This window comes from Embiotoca jacksoni, unplaced genomic scaffold (assembly GCF_022577435.1).
Source record: "Embiotoca jacksoni isolate LCO1_2020_lvr unplaced genomic scaffold, fEmbJac1.0.p SCAF_67, whole genome shotgun sequence".
In the NCBI taxonomy this organism is placed as follows: Eukaryota; Metazoa; Chordata; class Actinopteri; family Embiotocidae; genus Embiotoca; species Embiotoca jacksoni.
In genome coordinates, this window is record NW_027185422.1 from 624,797 (window position 1) to 650,000 (window position 25,204).

Here is a 25,204-nt window from a genome sequence, read left to right on the forward strand (position 1 = left end):
GAGACGGAGGACAGAGGGAGAAATCTAAAGATGCTGCATCAGCTGGAAAAACGGCGTCGATACGACGCCTGCAGGTGGTTGTTGGGGAACGTCGGGTTACTGAGGCTGAAACTTCCTCACAAACCGCAGCAAGCAGAACCAGTTTGTTCGTCGCAAGCCGCCTCAGGAAGAACGAATGACATTTGCATGTCGTCAAACTTTAGCTGTAATAGTTGGCCTGGATTGAAGGTTGTTTTTTTTAACAGGAGCTGTCAGCTGTGACGGAGACATCCCCCCAAAAAACAGTCAAGATCATGATGACATGTCGAGACATCTGAGGACGGCGAAGGTTTGATGCAATTAAATATAAACTTTAAAAAAAAGAAACAGTTGAAGTTGTTCTGCTCGGATTTCTCCGGCTTCTTTTCCAACGTTACGGTTTGACGTAATAACGTGATGTTGGCAGGTTTCATGCTGAACTTTATATTAAAAAAAAAAAAGCTTTATTAGAGTTTCCATGCGTTTCATTACCTTTATAACTGTCAGCATCAGTGTGCAGCATGCTGTGCTTTATAAAGACCGATGTGAACTTGGCTTTTCAGTCTGAAGTCGCTCTGCATGCCAGAAGCACAGAAAAAGGCTGACGGGCATTATTCCCACCGCTTGGCAACACAGCGCCTTTTTCTCATTTTAACAAAGTTTTTGTCAAATATCCAGAGTGCTTTTATTAAAATAAAGCTTGAGAATGAATTAAAAAAAACTTCAATTCGGATTAAAAAAAATCCATCTGGAATCTCCAAAAAAGCTGTCAGCTGCAGGTTTAGAGAAAGAAGAGCAGCTGATATTTCTCAACACAGACAATATTAATATAATTTATTTTAACCACAAATGTTTTATTTCAAAAGGCCACTGGAGCTGCAGCCGTCCTGCATTCCTTCAGATCCCAACATGTTGTGACCGAAGCTGCACACGCACATTCGGCCATTCTTCTCCCCGTCGCAGAAGAAAAGGAGGATTTCTGAAGGTGTGTCAGAACAAACATCAGCAGCCGGGGACACCTGCACCCCCCAACCCCCCAAAAAAATAAAAATAAAGAAAAACCCGACCTGCGTACGTCCCTCCTCCTCTTCCATTTATGATGTTATCCGGGGGGATTGGGAGATGTTGTACAACAGGATTTGCGGGGGTAGAAGTAGTAGGAACAGTTGGTCAATCGGCAGACAGCGGTGCATGGGATTATTTCGTAAACACACACACACACACACACACACACACACACACACACACACACACACACACACACACACACACACACAGTCAGAAACAGTTGTGTGTCTGCCAGCGTCATGTGACGGCTTGACAGCGGAGAGGAAGAACTGCCAGCAGCCTCTCAGCTGTATCAGATTACAGCTCAGCAAATGGGGAAAAAAAGGCAAAAAAAATAAGTAAGGAGGCTTATTTGCAGTGGGCTGAGATACGTCCTATTACAGAGCTGCAAGAGCGGGGAGGAAGAGGAGCCCCGCCAAAATAAAAGCTCACGACTCCACTGGGAGACACACGGGATGCCAAGAGGAGGCCTGACGTGGAGGAGCTGCACTGGAGTCGTTTAACCTGCAACACATCCTCATACAGGATACAATAAGTCACTTTTTATACTGAAGTATCAATACATCATGCGGCATAAAATCTATTTTAAAGGAATAGTCTGCAGGTTAGCAGTCACAGTGGGAGACTGCAGCATCAACACAAGTCAGTTACAAAAACTGCGAAGAAAAAAGCAGGAAAAAAACAAGACGGAAGATTAAAAACGTCTCGTTACTGAATCCGTTTCCTTTTTTTCCGACTGGATGTGTTTACCATCTGCTGCCGGTTTCCTCGACCTCGAGCTTCACAGAAACACTTCATCCACACGAGACGCCGGCCGACCGAGACGGAGGGCAGCGTTCACGTTTCATGGCTTCAACAAGCAGCCGCGATAAAAAACAAAAACAAATTCTGAGATGAGCTCGATAATAATACGATTACAAGCAGGCTCAGTCAGTTATCACAAAACACCATTCATACGATTTTTACTTTACTTAAATGATCAGCCAGAAACAATGTGTTGCAGTAAAGCAAGAAATCTGGTGCCTTCGTGACTCTTTAATGTCTTCTGTTTCGCATGAATCCTCTTAGCGGCACATATAAAGGTTTAATAAATAGAAAACATATAAATATAATAAGATATACATGATATACGTGGCAGTTTTTCTACCCCAGTGTGGTTCTGCAGCTTCACTCACTGCGAACTCTTTATTTCCATGAAAACAATCCTAAATTCATTGTCAGTCGGTGTAATCAGTGGCCAACGTGTGGTGCGTGGACCCACGAGTTAACATCTACGGGGACCGACGAGGCCACAGAAGGATCAGACGGGTCCGGACAGGCAGGAAACGTACTGCAGATGCACTTCAAACGGAGAGAGCCGACATCTCCGTCCTAAAGTGAAGGACAGGAGGTCGTCCTGCAGAGATGATGAATAAGGTCTGTAGAACCACTTCTACTTCATACAGGAAGTTAGAAGTCAGCTCAGAAAGTGCCAGTAAACACAATGTTTAGCCGTTTTCAGGGAAAACGAGGAAAGACCGACGACGCTGCTGCAGTCGTGTCAAGAACAAAAAAAAAAGAAAAAGATGAGGTGTATTCTTCAAAGCTGGAGCAGAGGCCCGTGTGGATCAAAGCTGAGAGAAACTATTTCAAGAAGTGGGCTGTAAAGATGGAGGGGGAGGTGACGGAGGAGGGATGCAGAGATGGATGAAGGAGCGCTGGGAGATGCAGATGGTTTCCTCCTCGAGAGTCTGGAGAGAAACGGAGGAGATCAGAGAGTTTCCTCTCCGAAACATGCGATGAAATCACATCAGTGTGTCATCTTCCTTCACTGAAATTGTTTGTGACGTGCGCCAAAGGGCTTGGTGGAAAAAAAAAAAGAAGAAAGAAACACATTTCTTTTGGCTGTATAGGATCAGCTTAAAGGCTAAAAACATGTTTAATCCACTGCTGATGGAAATGGAGAATTCCATTTCAGATCTGGAAGCTGACGAAGTTTGCGGTGCGGCCGTGAAACGTGTGCACAAGCTGCACTCCTTTAGCCTCTGGACGTCCGACACGGCGATGATGTAAGAGGATCAACAGCCGGGTCGGGACGCCGTCTGGTCCAATGATGATGGCGGGAAACTTTTTCTTCATCCACACGTGACGTCTCGAGTTTTAACACTTCTGATAGCAGACATGATGCAATTAAAAAAAATAAAGACGTTTTCCTGTCAGTTTTCCACTAATAAATAAACTTTACTGCATGTTTTAACTTCAAGATTTCTTTTTTTGACCGTTTCCCTTCGAGATCAATTAAAACTTCGACATCTGTCTGTTCGGGTTCACAACAAAAAACAACAACAACAAGCAAGCCGTGTTCATTTCAAAAGCAATTATTTCAAAATGGGTCCAACTTTATCTCCGTGTGTCTCTAATGGCTGAATAATCCTCTCCAAAAATATGAGGAAAAACAACAGTAATTCATGTGCTGTTTATAGAGAAGCAACACACACACACACACACACACACACACACACACACACACACACACACACACACACACACACACACACACACACACACTTTCTTTGGCAGGAGTCGAGCTTGTTTTCCACCCAGTGGACGTCTGGATGCTGAAGATAGGAGGTATTTGCAGCATCTCTATTCTTCCTGCCAGGATTTCACTAAACCTCGCTGGACACTGAGCTTTAAAAGCTTCAAACTGGAGGCATCTTGGCAAAAAAAAAAAAAAAAGGTTGACCACACAAATATTTAAAAACAAGCTGATGAATGTTACGTGTAACCAGCAGGGAGGACGAAGCAACCAACCAGTGAGCTCGCTGCTTTAAACCAATAACGCAAAGTAATGAGCTTTAAATTACATGTGATTGATGGGTAGTTCAACAGAGGAGACTTTCACGCTCTACTTCAGCCGTCCTGACTGTGATCAAAAAGGCAGTCAGCTGAGTGGGTCAGGGAGGAGTCTGGGAATTTGTTGGAGGGTCCAGGAGGGGAGCCTCGATGAGGGGGGTGGAGGGGTTTCCTGTTGTGACACAGCAGGAAAGGGCTTCTGGGAAATAAGTGGAGCGTGTGACTAAATCAAGTGATACGACGCTCACGTCGTTTCTGGAGCGCACACGTCATGAGAAAACAGTGATGGACGCACACCTGCTCATCAGGTGCTGATTTACAAAAACAGACGACAACTTGGAGACGGAACAAAAAAAAAAGAGGAGAACGTGATCACCGAAGTTCCTCGTGTTTATGGTTCGAACACCGAGCTGTGATGTTGAACTGGACTTCCTCTCCGAGGCCGTTTTGCAGAAGTGACGCCTCGAGCTACTTCCATCAGCGCCGCCGTTCGCTCGATGACATCACAGCAGTCGTCGGGGAGAACCAACCACGCCGTCATTTACACGGCACGTCAATCAGGGGCCGACGGATACAGATTATTGGTAACCGAGGAGATAAACCCATATACATGTGCAGTGAAGATGAAAATGTCAGATTTTGGACTAACAAACCCGAACACAAACCCTGAACCTTTAAGCGCATGTTTAATAAAAAGAGAATTGAGAAGAGAAAAAGGGCCGTCACCATCTTTGCTAGTTCGGAGCGGTGAAAGGTGAAATATCGTCCGCCCCCTGACGTCAATCCTAAACTGCCTTTCCCATTTCTGCATTTATGTATATCCTCCAAATAATTGCAGATCACTTGTCAACAAAGCATCCTACACCCTCCTCAACCAGCAGAGGAGCGAAGCAGCCGGCGGGTTGAGATTCAGTTCGATACGAGGATCAGCGGCGTCTAAATGGGGCGCTTGTTCCCAACAAACGGCCTCCTCGTTGAAATGCCAGGCGTGTTGGGTTTGGTGTCCTAATTCATGTGTGAGAGGGCAAACTTGACGCGCGCACACACACACACACACACAATCTTGTCCGATCATGTCAACCGAGGCAGCAGTCCCAGGCCAAACCTGACACAGTTATTTCACACAGTAAGCTTTTCATCCGGCAAAAGGCCCCTCTTTTTTTTTTTTTTTTTTTCTGCCTAAGCTGACGGAACAGATAAACTGCAGTCAAGTCACGTTCAGGATCCATCACTGCTTATTAGAAACATAGATTTGTTCTGCAGAGCAAAGCTGGAAAAGAGGCAGTTTACCAGAACCCACAAATACCTAAATATGAATTATCATGTGTTTTTGCCTTTCAAGTATTAAACGTGGAGAATCTCTGTTTTAAATAAAGAGCAAATGTTCAAAACGTCCACGTGCATGCAGTTTATTGTTCTTTTGTCGTCCTTCACTGTGACGGATTGAGAGAGAAACTTCAGCACAATCACAAAGACAAAACATCACATTATGCCAAAAGAGTATATCGTTCCTGTTGGCTTCTGGCTCTGCAGTGAGAGTGGACGTCGTCTCCCAGCAGCTGTTTTAAAATATCACCTTTGTTTTTGTCGTTTCCCCTTTTTCTGCATTTCCATGTAGACGTGCTGTTTTTTATGTCCGTTTATGACTTTGAAACTCTAATTAAACGGCTGTTAAAGCTTTTTATTTCCTCCCTTGTCCTGCTTGAGTTATGACCGCCTCTCACATCACCACTCCCCGACCGGTTTCTGAAGTTATGCTGGATGAATATTACAGACAGAAAAGTACACAACTTCCCTCGTGTCTCTGTTCTACCGCCTCCCAAACAATTTCTGAGAGTTTATTGTTCTTTAGACTGAAATTAAAAAGCAAAGAAAGCTCACTTTCTTTCCACTAACCTCACGTCTAGCACGCCCTGCTCTGGTCAGGTATTTTGTTTCACCTGTTTTCACATTGGAGGTTTAGAGGTCAGTTTATGAACTACCGAGATGTTTGAAAGGCCGTGGTGTCCCTCCGACCCAGCTGGTCCCATTCATGCACTTCCTGTCTCCACCGACTCGCTGCATTCTGACGATGAACGACCGGAAAAAGGAAACCTCTTTTCCCCCCTTCGCGACACGCTGCTCGATCTACACCATGTGTGCTGAGGTGTCCTCCTCCAGCATCAGACCAGCTTCACACGGACTGACTTAAAAAAAAAAAAAATTTAAAAACTGAAATAGGCGACGTTGAAGCGGAAGAAAAAAATCATCACGTGATGTCACGGACTCCCTAAAATGCATTATTCAAAAAGCTGCATTTCAACTTTCTCCGAGATATCTTTATAAAATAAAAAAGTTTATGACAGTCACTTTAACTTCCAGGTTTGCAGCTGCACATCCAGAAGAGCATCAGGACTCGACTGCGTTGTGCACGTCGTCGTGCACGTCGTCAGGTGAGCAGCTCTTACATCATCCACTCAGGTCTGGATCCGTCAGTCAGCAGGTCGTCTGTCAGACGGGTTTACGATGAAGAAAAGGCAGACGTGCCAGTAAAACATGTGGCGGTCCTTTTCTACAGCTCCGGTCCCTGACATGAGGGCGATGCATTAAGTGTTGCATCACCAGCCGGGCAGTCAGGAAACCGTCTTTCCCGTTGAGCAGCGTTCATGCAGGAGTTTCTCCTTCGGACCGAAGCCAACAATCTTCTTACAAGTGTTTCATTCTCCTTCAGCACCAGTCAGGACCAGAAACCAGCTATTTTCTCCTTTTTCATTACAATAAATAAATCACAATATGCTGCACATAATTAGTCCGTCTTTTAACTGCCACCCAGTCGGGACACATTTGATGACGTCAGAGCGTTTTTGTGTGAACGATGAAGACCGAATCGTTGCGTGAGCTTCATCCTGACAAGTGCAGACGAGCCGCGTCAAAAACACACCCAGGACGGGACGGAGGCTCACCGAGCTGGCCGCCAATCAAAGCCTCTCTTTCATCGACCGTCCACCAACTCAGGAAGTCACACCGTCATTCAGGCCTCGGCGGCAGGTTTCAGCACGTTACAATGATTACAACATTTCAGTATTAAGACATTGAGCTAAAACTAGGAGCCGCTGTTAAATGAATCAACACAGGAGAAACTGTGGAACACTGTTTATATTCAGCAGCATGCTGGTTCACCAGAGCTGAGACACATTCAGTCAATCCACATTTCATTTCAGTAAGTGTCTCAGTGTGGAAAAGAGGCCAAGTTAAACAGAGGTAAACAAAAAAAGATGTATTTAATCTAAATTTAGTGAACCGGAGGAGGGAGATGAACTGATTGTGCTGCAGAGATGTTGAATGAATCCCAGAAATCAGACTTAATATCAGCTGGGAGATTCAGAAAACAGTCAAATGCAAAGACAAATATCGAGCATGTTTACTATGTTGATGTGCAAAAATAGAATAAAATCAATCTGATGTTTTGGGTTTAACCTGCAGAGAAAATGCACAAAAGAGAACTTCCTGTTGTTTTTCTTTAATTAATTGATTTATTATTTGAATTTGTGATATGCGAGAAAAAAAAATTAAAATCCAACCAAAACAATTCAAAGTCAGCGTGACATCATTGAATTTTGTTGTATTGTTTGATCAACAGATTCAACCAGTCATGTCCGCACTGAAGGACATTAAAACAACAATTTGAGTTTACAATCCCGGGACTAATCGGTCCAAATGAGTCTAAAATGACACGAAGCAATAGTTCCTACGCGGATCAGCTGATTCGACGACCCCCCCGTCCAGTTTCCTCGTTAACTTCACCAGGAAGAGTCGAGCAGACAGCCGGGAGAGACATCACACGGATGGAGGAGGAAGTTCACGGCCCCCAAAGGCCAATAATCATCCATCACACGTCCCGGCTCTCACTCGGCCTGTCCTATATTTAGCAGACAAAGCCTCATCAGCCTAAGTACTGAATTCAATTTCAAGGGACACCATTAATCTACGCTCATAAATCATTCGGCTCCTCCTCCTCTGTGTCTGAAAACCTCACACTCGTCTCAGATTATCTCTCAAACATCCGGACAATGCCGGTGAGGGACCTCCATCCCCCTTTTTTTGGAAATACATTTAGGTTTCCATGGAGACTGTGTGTGTGTGTGTGTGTGTGTGTGTGTGTGTGTGTGTGTGTGTGTGTGTGTGTGTGTGTGTGTGTGCACGCGCGCTTTGTTTTCCTGCATCACAATACCAGCAGGTTTCTCACTTAGCTGCTGGTAATTAACAGCTGGCTGAGAACAACAGTTTTATATCCAGATATAAATATATATATCTCTCTCTGAGGGACGCAGTATATCTGAGGGATGAAGTACATGATGCAGTATATCTGAGGGATGAAGTACATGATGCAGTATATCTGAGGGATGAAGTACATGATGCAGTATATCTGAGGGATGAAGTACATGATGCAGTATATCTGAGGGATGAAGTACATGATGCAGTATATCTGAGGGATGAAGTACATGATGCAGTATATCTGAGGGATGAAGTACATGATGCAGTATATCTGAGGGATGAAGTACATGATGCAGTATATCTGAGGGATGAAGTACATGATGCAGTATATCTGAGGGATGAAGTACATGATGCAGTATATCTGAGCCGGGCTGCTGTTACTTCAGCTTCGGGACATTCCTCGGAGACAATCGTCTCCCTGTGCTCGGCTCTCCACTCGCAGCGAGTCCTTGACATTTCCATCCAGGACACTCGGCCGGACGACAAACAAACACACATTCATTCTGCGTTCATCTGTTAAACTGGTCACACCGACGGCGCTAACAGGGGTCGTATTCACCGCGTACGCGAGAAGAGTCCGTATAGCGGCGCCCTCTTGTGGATGTTCACGACGTCGGAACTCGTACATTTTCTCGAAGCCTCGAGTTCACGAGTTGTGACGTCGTTTGCTGACGTTTACAGAAAAGGTCAGAGGTCGTCGATCTTCCCAACAGCCTCATCTTTCCCCTCTGTGTCTTTGTATTTCCTGTTAGCTCGATAAACTGTTAGCCTCTGCGGCTTCGAGACGCCGTCCACGTTGCCTAGCAACAGTCTTTTTACGACTGAACCACTTGAACGCCGAGCATACGGCGCGCAGGACTTCCCGTGTTGTAACCACGAGCTCACGAGGTCCATTTCACCTCAACAGTATTAAATACATTTATTTATGGAGAGCTGAACTGAAAGAAGTCACCACTATTTTCTGGCATTTTGTAGACCGAACCATTTATCAAAAAACTAAATAATCCACAAGGAAATGGTAAAAAAAAATCTTCAAATTCTGGCCCTGTAATTAAGCAAAGGATGTGAGGACAGCATTCCCAGATAAAAGTGACCTTTTACACGAACAATAATCTCAAACAGGTCAAATATTTTTCTAAACTTGTGCTGCTGTTATAAAACCGGCCAGAAACATCCAAAGAGAACTTTGTTCCTTTCTGCTGTCGGAGACGACGTCTGAGCTTCGTAACCTCCAGGTTTGTTATTAGAGAAAGTTGATGACTACCCAGTTACGCTCGGCCAGCTTAGCATAACTATCAGTTGAGAGTGTTTAAGTGTTACTGAGGCTCAAACCGAAAAAAAAAAATAAAAAACTCCAGCGTGAATTCAACATGAGTGAACAGGGTTTGAGAAAAAAAAGCACAAAGGTGAATACGAGGCAGTGTTCTCCACACAAGCTGCAACACTGTTCTGGAAGCAGTCACTCAAAACGCTGAGAACTGCAGCAACATGGAGGCGGGGCTTTTCATTTAGCTCCAGATGTTTTAAAAATATGAACACTGAATATCTTTATGTGCAAAATGTTGCAGCTCGACTTTGAAAATGCTCTTTGGACGACGTCATCTTTAACTCACGCTTGTGGTCGGCTCGTACAACGACCGTATTCTCCCGAAAACACACACACACACACACACACACACACACACACACACACACACACACACTTCTGTGAAGGCTAAAAATCTCATAAATAAACCGTCCAGCTGCTCGACAAAGATGGACCAAAAAAAAAATACAAAAAATAAAAGAGCAGAGCAGATATCAAAACTTCTTTTTTATTTTGATAAGCTTCCTGATCCGTCCTCCCGGAGCAAGTTTACATTCTTCCTCTGTTTATGGAAGAAAAGTCTCCAGCTGAAGACTTGACCTGAAAAACAGCAGCGTGATGCTTCGAGTGCTGCTGATCATTTTTTGAAAGCATCAATCAGCAGAAAATAGGCCGCCGCCTCCGTCAGTCTGTGCCTGGCCTACTTCGTCAGTCGGAGGGGTGGGTGGTGGTGGTGGTGGTGGGTGGGTGGGGGGGGCATACGTAGTCCACTTCGGTCTACATGTTTTTGGGGTTCTGATGCTGAGCTGACTGGACACGTGCCAGACGTCCAAAGTAATCTGTTGGCACGGCGATCTGTAAACTCGATGCTCTCCGTGTCGTTAAGTCTGATGATCCGAGCGCTCGTTAACTGAATCCTCACCGGCGAGGTCGAGAGTTCACTTCACGAGACGTCACGTTAAAAAGAAAAGCTTCCAGGTTTTGTCTCTCGCGCTCCTTTTCCCAACGACGGGATCACAGACGAAAGCATCCGTGTGGAAAGTTTGGGGATTATCCGACATGTTCCAGCGTCTATTCACGTACTTATATACGCCTATTTGTTGTTTCAGCGTTCTGCGCAGGAAACCGAGGTTGTCCGACGTAGAGGCCTAATCCATCAATATTCTGGGTTTTCAGCGTTTAAACGCCGTTTTAGTCATTTTGAATCTTTGCAGGAGTTTGCGGACGCAAGAACTCGACGTCACAGAGGAGCCCGATGCCATAATCCTTGTCTAGTTTGGACAAGGATTATAACGCACATTTTCGGACAGTCGCTCCTCGTACGCAGAAAAAGAGATAAATAGATCAGTGAAGAATTCAAACAGACATTCTCACGTCCGCACAGCTGCTCTCTGAAACTGCTCTGATTCTCTAATTATTCATTTGGATGCAATCACACCTCCAGCCGCTAACTCTAATGCTGGAACAGCGACGGTCGACGATCTTTTTTTGGACGTCGTTCGACCTCCTGAAACGCACACGAAGCACATTTCTACCTTAAAGAAGAGCTCATCAAGTCTCAAATCAACCGTTTTGTTTTCCCCAATTTAAACTGCTTCTTCTGAAAACTGCATAAAGCCTCTTCACAGCCGACCTTCAAATGTTTGTCCTGAAACATGTCAAATATGTCCGTTCTGTCAGATGGAGGAACCCAGAAACGATATCTTCCCACCTCTCAAGGTTTCCATGACGACAACAACCAGAGTTTATGTTCCATGAGTCCAAAGACATAAACAGACGTCCTTTTCCAAACAGTTTGTTAGAAAAACGCCGACCGTCTCTAAACTCTTACGAGTAGATCTGGGTGCTGAACTTTTGAGGCTTTTATTGCTGCATCCAAATTTGGTCGGTGGTATCTGGCATCGGGGAAAAAAACGGCTCGTTATTCCGTACCAGATTTTAACGCCTACGCTGCGTCTTCAACGATGTTTTTAAATTAACGGTTGCTACGTTTATGAGTAAATGTCATCATGTCAGTGACGGTAACATACGTAGGCTTTACTCAGGCGTAGATACAAACTCATTTTTCAGATATCTACTGAGAGCATGTGAGGCATTTAGGGAACATCGGGAAATTGCAGCGTGCAGCGATAACTTGCATGTGAGGCGTTCAAGGGACGTTTGTTTATTGGGTTACACTCTCCCCCTCTAAACTGCATGAAATCTAAAGAGTACTTCTGTAATGTGTCATTTTCTTTGTCTTAAAATTGGTGTTTATAAAAATCACCGGTATCAAAGTCAAAGCATGCGTACGAATGAAACTCTGTTTTCCAATTTGAACACTTTGATAAAAAAAAAAAAAAAAAAAAAAGGTTTCTGGCGGTCTGAACTTGCAGGAATGTTGTTTTAGTCTTCTGTCAGACTGCTGATGTTTTACAGCTTCTCCTTCTTAACGCAGCTTTCGTGCATTATTGACAAGTTAAGGAATTTCTTTACAGTCAACTGCTTCTGTAAACAGCTGTGAATAAGAGCGCCAGCTCATCTTCAGAAATGTAAATGAACTTCAAGAGGAGAGCAGCACGATTCCCAGCGTCCGTCCGAGAACGCTGCACTCAGCTTTTTGCAACCTCCCACGTCACATCTCTCGCTCTCTATCTTTCTATCCATCTTTCTTTGGGGTCGCTCTGCTCCGTTAATAACTCCGTGTCATGTCTTCTCCTCTGGGAAAACCCCCGCCGGCAAATGGAATAAAAAAATATATATTATTATCACATCAACATCACGATGTCGAACGCTGATAAGGACGACAGCTCTCGTGTACATTTCTCACACTGAAGCAGAACTCTTGAGTTTCATGCGGGAAAAAAAAATAATATGTCATCCAAAACTGAAAAGCACAGCAAAAGAGGGCGAGTGGGAAAGGAGGTAATGTGAGCGTCGCCGAGTCGCTCGGAGGGTGCAGAATTTCTCGTGTCGTGAAGAAAACAAAGAAGATTTACAGTTGCTGGCTCATCATCTTTCCTGTTGCTCAAAGCTTAACGCAACAAATGAAGTTCATTATTATTATTATTAACTGCTTAAGTTCTTAGTTTTCATATGAAGTGTCACAACCCTTCTGTCACACAGGAAGCCTCACATGGCTAATTATCCCCCTCCTCCCCCTCCCCCCCCCACCCCCCACCAGCACCACTTTCCCCCAGACTGCTTTAGGAAATGAAATGCTGCGCCAGGTCATGTTTTAGGACATTTTTCACAGTAGTTTGGTCAAGGGCAAAGTCAGCGGCCCGGGGATCATCAGTGAAGCTTTTAATCCTGCACTGTGCTCGTTTCTGGAAGCAGGAAACCCTGGCTGGTACAGACCAACTGTAAAATGACTTGTGCTTACGACCTGACGCGAGGTAGATCGACTGCGACCGACTGCGACCGACTCCGACGGCGCGACCTCGCCTCGAGGTTTCTGTAGCTGCAAATCCAAAGGAAACGACTAAAAAAAATAATAAAATCAGTTCAAAATTTTGGTCCTAATGTTGTCACTCAAAACACCAAAGTTTACCTCGAGTTGAGGTTCACTGACGTCACTCAGTGGCATCTGAATCGGATGGCGTTGTGCTAACTGGGTGGAAGAATGAGTAGACATTCCTGAGTGGGAATACAGAGCTCGGTATGAACATGCCTCGTGCAAAATATTGTAACTGCCTTCTGTCTACATGTGAAGATAGTGTGGAACTCAATAAGTACCATGGAAATCCCCTCATGATAACATCATTAACACTGTTCTTTCATTGTTAACAAGAAAACCGGAGGGGAAACAATGATTGATTGTTTCAGCAAAGACTGAATCTTCCCAAAAGGTAGTTTTTTTTTAGTTTTTTTTACCTCTTTTTATTTCCCTGTTGCGAACGCCTGATATGACTTTAGCTAACAACACCGAGATAACTGATGGACACATTTTATTCACTTTGGATTTGATGAGAGAAGTTGAATGGGAGTCTATGGAGCCGGAGGCTTTTTGGAGCCGACCTCTAGTGGCACTCGCTGGTATTGCAGCTGAAGACACTTCTGGATCAGAACCATTTTACAGACCTGAAGCTACGAACTCTTTATATACAGTATACGGTTGTGTTCCGAAACTCCACCACGTCATCGACATTTAGCCACTCCCACTGGTTGCTGATTGGTCCGCCCTCGAACAGAGTTTCCAGACTGTAAACACAGTCTGGCGGAGTGAAGCGAGCGATGTTCCCGATTCCCAACAGATACGTGGAAGCGGGCGCCGGTTGTTTGGTGATTGTGGTGAACTCAACGGTGGAAACCACAACAGAACACAATCCAACAGGTGAGGTCTCAGACCAACAAACCCAGCGTGAACATGGTGTCCTCCCATGTGGGAACGCTCTCTGTGACACCATCCGTCACCCAAACCCCCGTCGGCTGCCTTTAATGTGCCGTTTCATGCGCTCTGTTTGAACTGAACCGGCTCTTCAATAGCTGCTGGAGCTTTTTTTTCCTTTGAAGATGTGGTGAACATTTGAAATGTGCTCGAGTACGACCAGAACGGCGTCAGTTAACTTTCACGCAGCATCTCCAGGCACCCGTCCGCCATCAAAGGCTGCGCCACTAATTAAAAACAGTCATTTGTGTAATGAATTGTGTCATGAATTGTGTAATATCTTGAGCTCAGAGAAATGACAATCGGGAAAAGATTAAAAACAGATTGACAGATTGGAGTCGGTCGACGGCGGCGCTGCTCAGATTTGATGATTTCCTGAGTTTTAATCCAGGTCGAGGCCGGTTATCTTCGGAGAGTAATCGGTCAACGCGTCGAGTTTGACACTTGGTCACAGACTGTTGGTAGAAATCTGCAGACTTGAGATCGGCATTTTTACCAATAACCTTTTTAACGGTATGTAGCAGCTGAAGGAAATGAAACCAACGCAGCCCTCATTTTAAAACACGTATCCAACGCCGACTAAACGTCAGAAACCTGCTGCTGCCGTCTGTAACCGCTCACAGGCACGTTAAACGGTCAACGCTGCAACAACAGACTCCTCCGGAGGAAACGGTCCAAATAAAACTGTGCTGGTGTGGACGTGACGATCCGGACACCTGATCCTCCACAGGAGGCTTCGGAGAGTTAGGAAAAGTTCAAAAAAAGAGCCAAGCGCTCACGTCACTCGAGGGTTTGGAGCATTAAACCACCAGACAGTTTTCCAGTCCACGGTGTCATTTTAAGCTCTCGCAACACTCGCAGTTCAACGGAGGAACATCAGTGACAATCTGCCCCGAGATCTGCGGAGGGGAAAAGAGACGAGGACGATAATCTGACACCGTTTTACTGCACGAGAGCGGAAAGAAAGTCCGAACACTCATCCCGGTGTCCTCGTCTTTCTAATCCAACGGCCTCATGAAGTGGACCGTTTCTTCTTCTTCTGTGCCGGAAGCATTCCTCTCTAATGACAGGGGAAGTCAGAAGAAGAAGGTCCACACAAACACAGAAGCTGGAGAAAACACAGATTAAATTTGGTCCTCTTATTAAGGCAGGCAGACCCAAAAAAACAAAAAGCTGTGATCTTTATTACAACATCTGCACCCAAAAAAAGACTTCCTGGAACCGTGGGAGAGACGTGGAAATACTCCAAAGAGCTGGGTGTGACCGGAGCAATAAACGGAGATGTAAAGATAATGAAAAGACGAGGGCGCTGTATTTAGAGGACGCGTGTTTGGTTGTCGAGGACTTCATCATTCAGACCTCGTTCCTTCAGCAGCGACGTCGTAGACAACCGGCCGCTGCTTCAGAGTGACGAGAGCCTCCAACACACCGACGCTGCAGTCGTCACTGCTTCTAGTCCGATGCTAAAAACTAAGAAAGAAAGACTTCAACCACAAAAAGTTTACCTCCCACACCTTCGTGGAAATCTAACTCGAAGGATTTTCTTTTCCAGTTCTTTAAAATTGTGTTAGAAGTAAACGATGTAATTCTCTGAGCTCATTTGTCCATTTTTGATCATCAAACTATCTCAGTCTTAAAATTACATAATTACTGATCAAAGTATTTGTTTTAAAAGTGTCACAATATTTAACCAGTGCTACTCATATCTACCTGGATATCATTTCTATCAAGTTTCATAATTGAATTCTAAAGACATGAAATATGCCATCTATCTATCTATGGGACACATTTTCTGCACAAGTTAATGTCAATACATGATTTTCAATAAAAGCAGAGTGCTGTTATTTGTAATGATTTGAGTTAATTCGTCTGATCAGCATGTTTAAGCTGCTGCTTCAGATAACAACTGCTTCCAGTGTCCAACATGTTGTCGTCCCATCATAACAGAGGCGGCACCGAAGCCTTCGGAAGCTTTGTTTTGTTTGATAATTACTATTTCTATGTCAGAAAGAGTATTTTTTTTATGAAGTGTTGTCATAATAACAGTCCGAAAAGATGTGTAAATGCAGTTTTTTGTCAGCCCCCCCGCCCCCCCCCCCCGACCGATACCACCAGAAACCACAGAACCTCCCCAACAAACCCAAATACAAAAAAAGTATGACATCTTTTTTACAAAGCATCGAACGATCTATTTTAAAGTAAATCTATTGATTTACTGAACATGAACACGTGCTGTTATAAAAATGAATCACCGTCATTGCAAAACCAACAACAATAAAAACGTTGCATGTAATGAAACTATTTGAAAAGATGGACACGACTCGACTTTCCTCTCAAAGCTGCACAAGTCTTCTTTTTTCTCCCTTTTTCAAGACCAGAATAATAAAAAGCCAAATTTTGCATGAAGTGAAAGAAGAGTTGGTGTCTTTTCTACGAGCAACTCTTCAAACCCGCCTCTCGAGAACGACTCCTCTGTCTGCTCACACTGAATTATTCAACGCAGAGGACGATACTGTACGACTTTACAGCAGAAAGAGAGACCGGCTCGGAGGAAGCACATGGAAAGCAAAAGCATGAATAAGTCATGAAACCCGAGTCGCTGCTTAACGACTGCTGTACTTTCCAATGAAGACAAACCAAATCAATCCGAGTCCAAACCCTGATAATCGACCAGCAAACCAATTTAACTGCAATTTTACATTATTAAGTGCTGCACATGCCAAAAAAAAAATGGTTCGGTCCAAACCCTGAACTGGTTCTAATAAATCCAGAAGTCATGTAATTATGGCCATAAATTGATGTAAAACTGTACCATGAAGGATTTTCTCAAGGTCCAAGTACGGGAATTAGTCCAAGCCAAAGTTCAAATAAATCTCAATTTCTGAGGAAGTTTTGTGGGTCTTTGCGGTATAAGTTCAGAGTAAATGAATCTCTGCAGCAGGAGACGATATTTCTGACCTCCAGTCTCACCTTTTCTGACCTGACCGGAGAAGTGAGCACACTGAGCAGGTCCAGAGGTTATCTGCAGCCGCCGCCATATCTCTGCTACAAGTTTTTCTTTCTGTTCACTTTCATCTCCCAGGATTTAGTGTCAGGTCTAATGCCTCCCCTCCACCAGTCAGCTGCAGCTCTGCCGTCTTCCCTCCCTGACCTCAACCCCCCCAGACAGCCATGCAAGCAGCTCCTTCTATTATTCTGCATCTAATCTCACTTGAATGATGAAATAAAGCCTGTTCTGCCTCCTGCATCTTTCACCCTGCTGATCAACCTGAACTCGTGTCCTTCACGTTCATATTCCAGCTGAACTTCCAGCCTCATTCAAAGTAAAAAACAAACCCCAACTAGAAAGAGAGGATTTTGTGAAGTTTTTCTTCCAACAGAGTTCAGACTGAGCTGCTGCTGAGCTGCTGCTGAGCTGCTCGGACGCCTCAGTCCTCCTGTGTGCAGCCTGCTGGCTAACTCTGCTAGTCGGCTAATCTCTGCTGGCAACTTCCAGAGTCATGAAGCGGACTTCCAACTGGGAGTCCTCTTCAGCGCGCTGCTGCACAAACGGCCTTTCTGGAAACTCTTTCTTTTGTTTTTACGCTTCAGGGTTGCAGCAAAAAAACAACAACAACAACAACCGCGGACTACTTTGTTGTGAACCGCAGTCCGAGTCCCTGAGGAAGTTTTGTGGGTCTTTGCAAACACAAGAGCCACAATGGCGCTGCGCCTTTCTTTGAAAGCAGCGACGCACGGTGAGTGCGCATGTGTGCGTCTCACCGGAGGAGCCCGGACTGGGTAACCAGCGGTAAAGAGCGCAGAAAAACGAGCTCCCTCTTTCCCTCTTTTATTTCTGTGGGAAGTTTGCGCCATATTGAGTGCGCCTGCGCCCCCCCCCCCCACCTCCCCCCCAGCAGCAGCACGGAGCAACATTGTTTCCAGGAAAACAAAAGCCGCAAGAAAACAAAGTAGCCGCCACTCACCTTCGCGATAGCCTTCTTGTACCTCATGACAGCCTGCTGGATGAGTGTGTGCACTTTAATATTCCCATCCCCGCACGGCACCACCACCCGGGTCCGTCCGAAACACACCGTCACTTTCATGGTCTAGTGTCCGTGGTCCTCCCCAGATTCGGAGCAGAACCGAGAAGAGGAGGAAGAGGAGGAGGAGGAGGGGGAATCCGAGTGAAAACAGAAGAAGAACATGGGTTTAGTTTGTTGGTTTGTCTCCGAGCTGGTCCCGGTGGTCCCTCACAGACACGAGGACCGGAGGTCTTTCCGTGTCTCCCCGCCGGACGACATTGTTTCCTGCGTGTTTTCAGACCACCTGTTTAGCTTCTCTCCCTCCTTCCTTCCTTCCTTCCTTCCTTCCCTCTCTCTCTCTCTCTCTCTCTCTCCCTCTCTCGCTCTCTGCTGAGCTAATGCTCGGTCATGTGATGCGTTCACGTGCACCTGGAAGTCTCGGAATCACCATCCTCAAATAAAAAAACTGCTCCACTTTGAGACGTCAGTTTCTGCAGCATCAAATACTTTTTCTTACTAAATCTAGCAGATAGCTTTAAAACAACTTCTGTTAGGCTCAATTATCTCCCTTATCTCGCTAGTAATGAAAGCATGTGGGAGTTCTGGAGTTTCTGAGCCGTACCTGAATGCATCTATGGAGCAGGGACACACGGTTTGCAGTCTGTCCCCGCGCTGTGGTCACTTTGAGGAATGTTTGGCGCGCAGAGGAGCGGAGGATGACGTCAAAATAGATAAATCAATACACTGATAGAAAATCAATCAGATGACAGAAACATAGTGAAGTTTATAATTCTGCTCAAACAAGAACAGAAAGTTGTGAAATATCCTCCAAAGACATGAGTTTGGTTTTAAAAGTAGAATTAGGATTAGACAGATTAGATTAGGTCTGTTTGTTTGAATCCAGTTAATGAGTAATTAAAACCTTCACAAGTGCAGTGATAGAAGTATTAACATGTGCTTCCTCCAGAAGTCGTTCTGCTGATCAATGACATATTTAATCCGAGTTGTTTGAATCTTTATTTTAAGTGTGAATGCTGCATTGAAAACGATATTCTGCCTGTTTGAGTTTAAATGAATTGAATCCTCGTGAGAACAAAACATCCGTTAAAACAAAATGTTCAATTAATCAAACACACCAACACACGCACAATTATCCCCCAAAACTGAACACAAAACATCAACAAAAAAATGAATAAAAACAACTTCAAACAAAAGAAACAATTCAAACCTTAAACAAATAAAACAACATAAAAAAACAACCTTAAAAAATAATAATAATTATATTAAAAAAAACTAAAAACGTTTCATGGTTAAAATTGAACAGGTAGCGACTTCAGCTGTTAATAAAGTTATAATAAATACAACATGAAAGTAAAATTGAAATGTTTAAATGAAAAATGGGAATAATGTTCAATGCAACAGTAAAAAATAAAAACCTCAGGACGAACCACGTACATCTTATTCTACATTATTAACATGCTCGTGTAATCTATTTTTTGTGTTTCCAACAAACGACCCAACTTTGTAAAATTTAAAGAAGCTGCATTATATTCACATAAACGCAAAAGATCTAAACGATAAAGAAGCTGAACGTCAGTGAAGGGAGTTCAGATGTTATATCAGGATACAGACTAAAAACACAGAGAGGAAAGTTGTCCTTAAACTCTGCAGCAGCGGTTTTATAGAAGAGGAAACTTGAAGCTCAGTTACTAACATGTAATATTTATAAATATACGTAAATATAAATATCCACCTGACAGCTGGGACATCTGTGTTTGACAGAGCCTCATATTTGAATTAGTGGTGACCTCTTGTGGTGCAGTTATGATCAATTTCTCATAAAGTATTTTTAATATACATAAACAACACAATCATGGTGCATACAGGTTCTAACATCTATTATGTGTTGTCTTTATTTATTTACTTTCCCTGAATATATCTTCTTTACTTTTTGAACACTGATACTGTAAATGAGGCAGAAAGCTTTTCCACAGTGCAGTGAAGCAAATTAAATAGAAATAAATCAGCAGCGACGTTTAAAACGTGCAGTTCAGATGTGTTTCGGGACGAAGACTTGAACAAACACTTCAGCTTTTTGAGACAGAAACTCTGGAAGACACCAGTTTACAGCCGCTCATCATGTCCTCAGACGTTTTAATCTGCAGCCTCGTATATCTCGTGCTTTGTGCTTTTCTGTTGGCAAAAACAATAGAAAAAAAAAAAAGGGTGATATCAGCTGCAACCTGTGATCAATATTCTAACTTTGACTTTCCTCACAGGGCTGTGAAATTTCACAAATGATGTCAGTTAAGCTGCAAAAGGCCACAGCAGACGCCCAAATGGCTCTTTGATGGAATTACCAGCATGTAGCCGCGCTGACCGCTCATCTCGGGCTAATTTTGTGCTAAAGAGCCGTCTGGTCCCGGTCGTGTGCGGCCCCCTGCTGTCACCCGAGGGTCCCCCCCCCCACACACACACACCTTCTGCTGCTGCTGGGACCCGGCCATCTGGAGGCACCGTCCTCCCACTGCAGGACAGGCTGAGGAAGAGGAGGAGGTAGGAGGAAGGAGCAAAGAAATATTGGAAGAAATATATTTTACAAAACAATGGACAGCAAAGTTTCTCAATAAGGAAATTTAATCACTTCAGTTGTACAATAATAAAAAAAAATAGGAACTAGGAACAAAAAGGAATATGACACAGAATATTCAAAAAGGATGAAATAAATCCATAATTTCCATTTTTCAAAATAAAAGGAGAGAATGTTATTGGAAGAACATATTTGCCTTCGAAACAGATGTTGAATGTTATTATTTGCTTGTGGACACATGTAATTCAGTTCTTTTGTTTCTGTTTGTTTTTTCAATGAAGTGTTTTCCCCCCCCGCTCTGTCAGAGATTAAGAGGAGCCCGGTGCTCTTTGATAACAGCGGGAGCAGTGTTTGAACAGTACGACCTCTCCCGGCACGTAGAGGGACAGATGGCGGCTCCGAGGTCAGACAGTCACATCTAAATGAAGGAATTCAGCAAGGAGCAGATTCTACAGTACACGCATGCACGGCACAATAAAATATTTATATTTAAAATAGATTTGACCAGAAAAACTATTGAGAGTATAAAAGTTTGTAATGCAGTCCCGTGAATTAAGGTTTCCTTTTTGTTCTATAATCCGAAATAGTCACCACCGTGGATCTGTTTTGTAAGTGTGTCATATCCTTTCATTTTTAATCCTTAAACTGTGAGGTCATTACTTATTCTTGGAAGTTTTACTTGTCATTTCCCGGTAAAAAGGATGAAACAAACTTATCAAGGCTTATTTTGGAACCTCTTTGAACACAGGAAACTTTCGCTCAAACATGTATTTTTTTCTTGTCATGGTGGAGGAAAAACTAAATTAAATTCCTTGACAGATTTTTCAAAGGGCCTAAAAATTACAGAGTTTATTGACAGATGTGTTTGTCACCTACAGAGACATTTAAAAGTCCTGCTGTGTTGTCTATCAAGCATCTTCCTGAACTAAAGTCCCAGAACGGTTTGATTGTTGTTCATATTAAACTGAAATTAAATGTAATAAATGCCTGAATTATGGGATAAATTCCTCCTGATACATTAAAGTGCCATAACCTCTTTCAGCCACTAGATGGAAACGTTACTCTGCTCTGGAAAGATACTGTACTCTGCTGGTAACACTGTAAAATGCTCGTTTAGTATCATTTATCATCATAATTACAAACTTTGAGTCTCATCGTTTAAATTTGAGTCAGGAATTAGTCTCGCAATAAAATACTTTACATTTTTTTATGGCATAAAACATAATTTAAGGTTGCCTTATATTGAATATTAAGAGCTTTCGTTTCTCCCATTATGGTACATTTGAAAATACGTTATATTTACATATTAATCGACTACATAGCTGTTGAATCTAACTTCATTTCGGGCAGCTGCGTGTAAACAACGAAGGTAGAAGGACAAAAAGATCCTCAGAGCTTTAAATAATCAATAAAATCCCACATACTGCAGTGTTTTGTGGTATTTACCAAAACAACTCCGACTGACTCAAAATGCTCAGACGAGGATCGTTCGCCTTTTACGAACCCGGAAGTGGGCAGGGAGTGAGTCCTCTCGCTCCACCTTCACACTCTTCGACGCTAAACCGACTCGTCGGTCGACATTTTCGGCACAGCATCATCAGCGCTGACGTGGAAACTACGTGAGCGAAGGCGCAGGCCGTCCACCCATACTGTCACTAGTGACGAGTCAGACTACGTAAAAACTTCGGTAAGTCGCTGCAAAGCTCGACACATTTTAGGTTTTGCGCAAGTCGCGCAGAGTCGAAGGAAAACGTGCAAGTCCATCTTCGGGGCGAAACTTTTCTTTAACACTTTGCGACCCAACATGGAGTGAAACATGTCCTCAGTGCGCTCAGCTCGTCAGCAGTTCCTCTCTTCTGTAAGTTTAAACAGCTGCGTCAAGTCAGACGCAATAACGGAAGTTGAGTGAAAATAAGCCTCTTCAAAATAAAATATTATAACTCTTTTCACGTGAAATAAAACATTTAAAAAAAATGCAATTGTTGTTCCAAATTCTCTATAGAAATACAATTTATTGATTTATAAATTGTGTTAATAAAATGGGACTGTACAAATTAAAAAAATATATTTGGGAAATGCAGCTTCATTTTCACCTTCTGCTACTGAAACAGGAAGTCAGTAATGCGGTCATTCTTTGCGTCATTTGTTCAGCATGATTGACTTGTCAGTACATATAATAAAGAAGTAGTAATCTTTGAAGTATTGCAGTTAGAAGCAATTATGACAACCTTGCAGTATTTTCTAAAATATGTGTTCTGGGAATTTTGAGTGCAAAAAGCTCTTGAATAATGATTTAATTGTTCTGTAATGTCATTTAAGTTGCTGTTTTTGTATAATGAACTTGATATTGGAAACTACAAGTTTACCAAACAGGGTCTGTGCAGAACCATGTTTGATCCCTGATGTGAAAACTGTAAATATTTGAACTGAAACGTCCTTTCTGTCTGTTTACATCCAGGCAGATTTTTTTTTTTGTGTTCTTCAGCCTTCAAACTTTGTTGTTCATCACGTCTAGTTTGAGCCAGTAGCTGACGCTGCAAGTTAAAAACAAATATATATGTTTTTTTACCACTCGGTCCACACACACACACACACACACACACACACACACACACTCACACACTCACACACACACACACACACACACACACACTCACACACACACACACACACACACACACACACACACACACACACACACTCACTTCGTTTTATTGCAGTAAAAAGTTAAACGTGAACCGAATCAAAGTAATCTACTGCTAAAGGAAGATATTTTCAAATTAAAGTGTTAAAAAAACAACTGTTTAAAAATATATATATGTATTTTTTTGCAGGTATTAAATATGTACCTATGAACAGGAAAGGTTTTGTTAATCCAGAACTGAATATCCTGATTTATACATTTCTAACGAACCCTGGGGGGGAAAAAACATGTCACATGAAAACAGAATCATTTGTTTTTGAGATCTCTAATAATAATAAAACTTAATTCTGCCCGTCTGCCTGCAAGTGGATGATCATGGACTCCTCCGTGTCGTCTCAGCCGGACAGCAGTTTAAACGACTCGGCAGAAGACGGTGAGGAGAACCGGAGCGAAGCCAGCTCGTCTCCTGCGGGAGACACGACTCAGGTGAACTCTCAGGTGTTCAGGCGGTGATGTCATTTCCTCTCTACGTCTGCTGATTTCTAGATTTTTTTTTTTGTTCCCCGCAGGAGTCGTCCGGCGTGACGGTCGTCCGGCTGTCGGACGGTCAGACGTTGCAGGTCCAAGGGGTCATCCATGCCCCGCAGACCTCCGTCATACAGGCACCTCAGGTCCAGACCGTCCAGGTGAGAGTGGGGGGGGGGGGGGGCAGAGGAGGTGTGTTAGTGAGCCAAACGTTTAGCTGCCGTGTTAATAGGATTGATGAGAGCCGCAGGGGGCCGGCGTTAAGCTCATCAGTCTGACCGCCACGGTCAGGAGGCGTTGTTGTGTCTGAGCGGGACGACGGGCTCCAACAAAGACCATTCATCATTTATTAATTACTACGTGTTTTTTTTTCTGGTAAAACTTTACGTTTTCAGTATTTTTTTCAGCACGTGAGAAAAACGGCGTTGCGGGATGGAGAGTGTAACCATGGTTACCAGGTAGCAGCAGAGTGTCATCTCGTTTAAAGTTTTTTTATTATTATTTATTTTTTTTACGAGGAAAGCCGATCTTCTTATCAGCCACAAGTTTGACTGATTGGCTGAAGTTTTTCATTAATACAAATCATTTTTTTATTTATTGAAATAAGTATTCTGCATTCTCATAGTACGTCTCTGTTTGACCTTCAGCTGCACACGTTGTCCTCTAACAGAGCGACAGCAGCCTTCGTGTCCGTTACCGTACAACTATTACACACCGGTGTGAGTCATCCGACTGATGGCACACTACCGGGGGCCGACGCTTATTAGTTCTGATAATTCCAACTGTACGATTTATTCAAGCTGCCGTGAAATTATTCTCAGAGGACGGACGGTGTCACATTCAGGAATAATTATCCGGTCCGTAGAAGTGTGTGAAGACTCAGCAAGGAGATGTTAAAGGGTTGAAATGAAATATAAAATCAGATTCCTCGTCTTTCCTCCTCAGTAACGACATTTAACACGAAGAAACGTTGGGAAAATGTAAAAATAAATAAAAAAGTGGATGACTCGGCATTAAATTCCGCCCGTTGTCCTCCAGATCGCCGCTGAAGCCGAGCCGGAGGGCGACGGGTCGGACGCCCAGAAGAGACGAGAGGTTCTGTCCAGGCGTCCGTCGTATCGGTGAGTAGGACGTCAGTGGTGGTGGTGGTGGTGGTGGTGGTGTGTGTGTGTGGGGGGGAGGGGGGGGTCAAATGGTCTGATCATCAACGGAGGTCCGTTTTCCGGCAGGAAAATTCTGAATGAGCTCTCGTCGGATCAGCCGGCAGTTCCTCAGATCGACGAGGAGAAGACGGAGGATGAGGTGGCGGACGCCGGCAGCCCCCCGGTACCGGTACCGGCACCGACCTCCATCTACCAGACCAGCTCGGGACAATACAGTCAGTACACATGAGGACAAATACAGTCAGAACACGTGAGGACAAATACAGTCAGTCCACATGAGGACAAATACAGTCAGTACACATGAGGACAAATACAGTCAGAACACGTGAGGACAAATACAGTCAGTCCACGTGAGGACAAATACAGTCAGTACACATGAGGACAAATACAGTCAGAACACGTGAGGACAAATACAGTCAGTCCACATG

The 25,204-nt window shown here is 43.7% G+C and overlaps 2 protein-coding genes across 2 annotated transcripts in view; one reads left to right on the forward strand and one right to left on the reverse strand.

Annotated features, from left to right (window-relative positions):
- Positions 1–18,232, reverse strand: part of LOC138214100 (partitioning defective 3 homolog) — a 199,383-nt gene extending 181,151 nt beyond the window's left edge. Inside the window, 1 exon segment of the mRNA XM_069175470.1 lies at positions 17,816–18,232. Within this exon segment, the coding sequence (XP_069031571.1) occupies positions 17,816–17,935 (120 nt within the window). The 5' untranslated portion in view covers positions 17,936–18,232.
- Positions 18,233–22,037: 3,805 nt separating this feature from the next.
- The window catches only part of crema (cAMP responsive element modulator a), a 9,628-nt gene continuing 6,461 nt past the window's right edge, over positions 22,038–25,204 (forward strand). Inside the window, exons 1-5 of the mRNA XM_069175452.1 lie at positions 22,038–22,131; positions 23,455–23,574; positions 23,658–23,774; positions 24,652–24,734; positions 24,843–24,991. Coding sequence (XP_069031553.1) covers positions 23,458–23,574; positions 23,658–23,774; positions 24,652–24,734; positions 24,843–24,991 — 466 coding nt within the window. The 5' untranslated portion in view covers positions 22,038–22,131; positions 23,455–23,457. The remainder of the gene's footprint in view (positions 22,132–23,454; positions 23,575–23,657; positions 23,775–24,651; positions 24,735–24,842; positions 24,992–25,204) is intronic.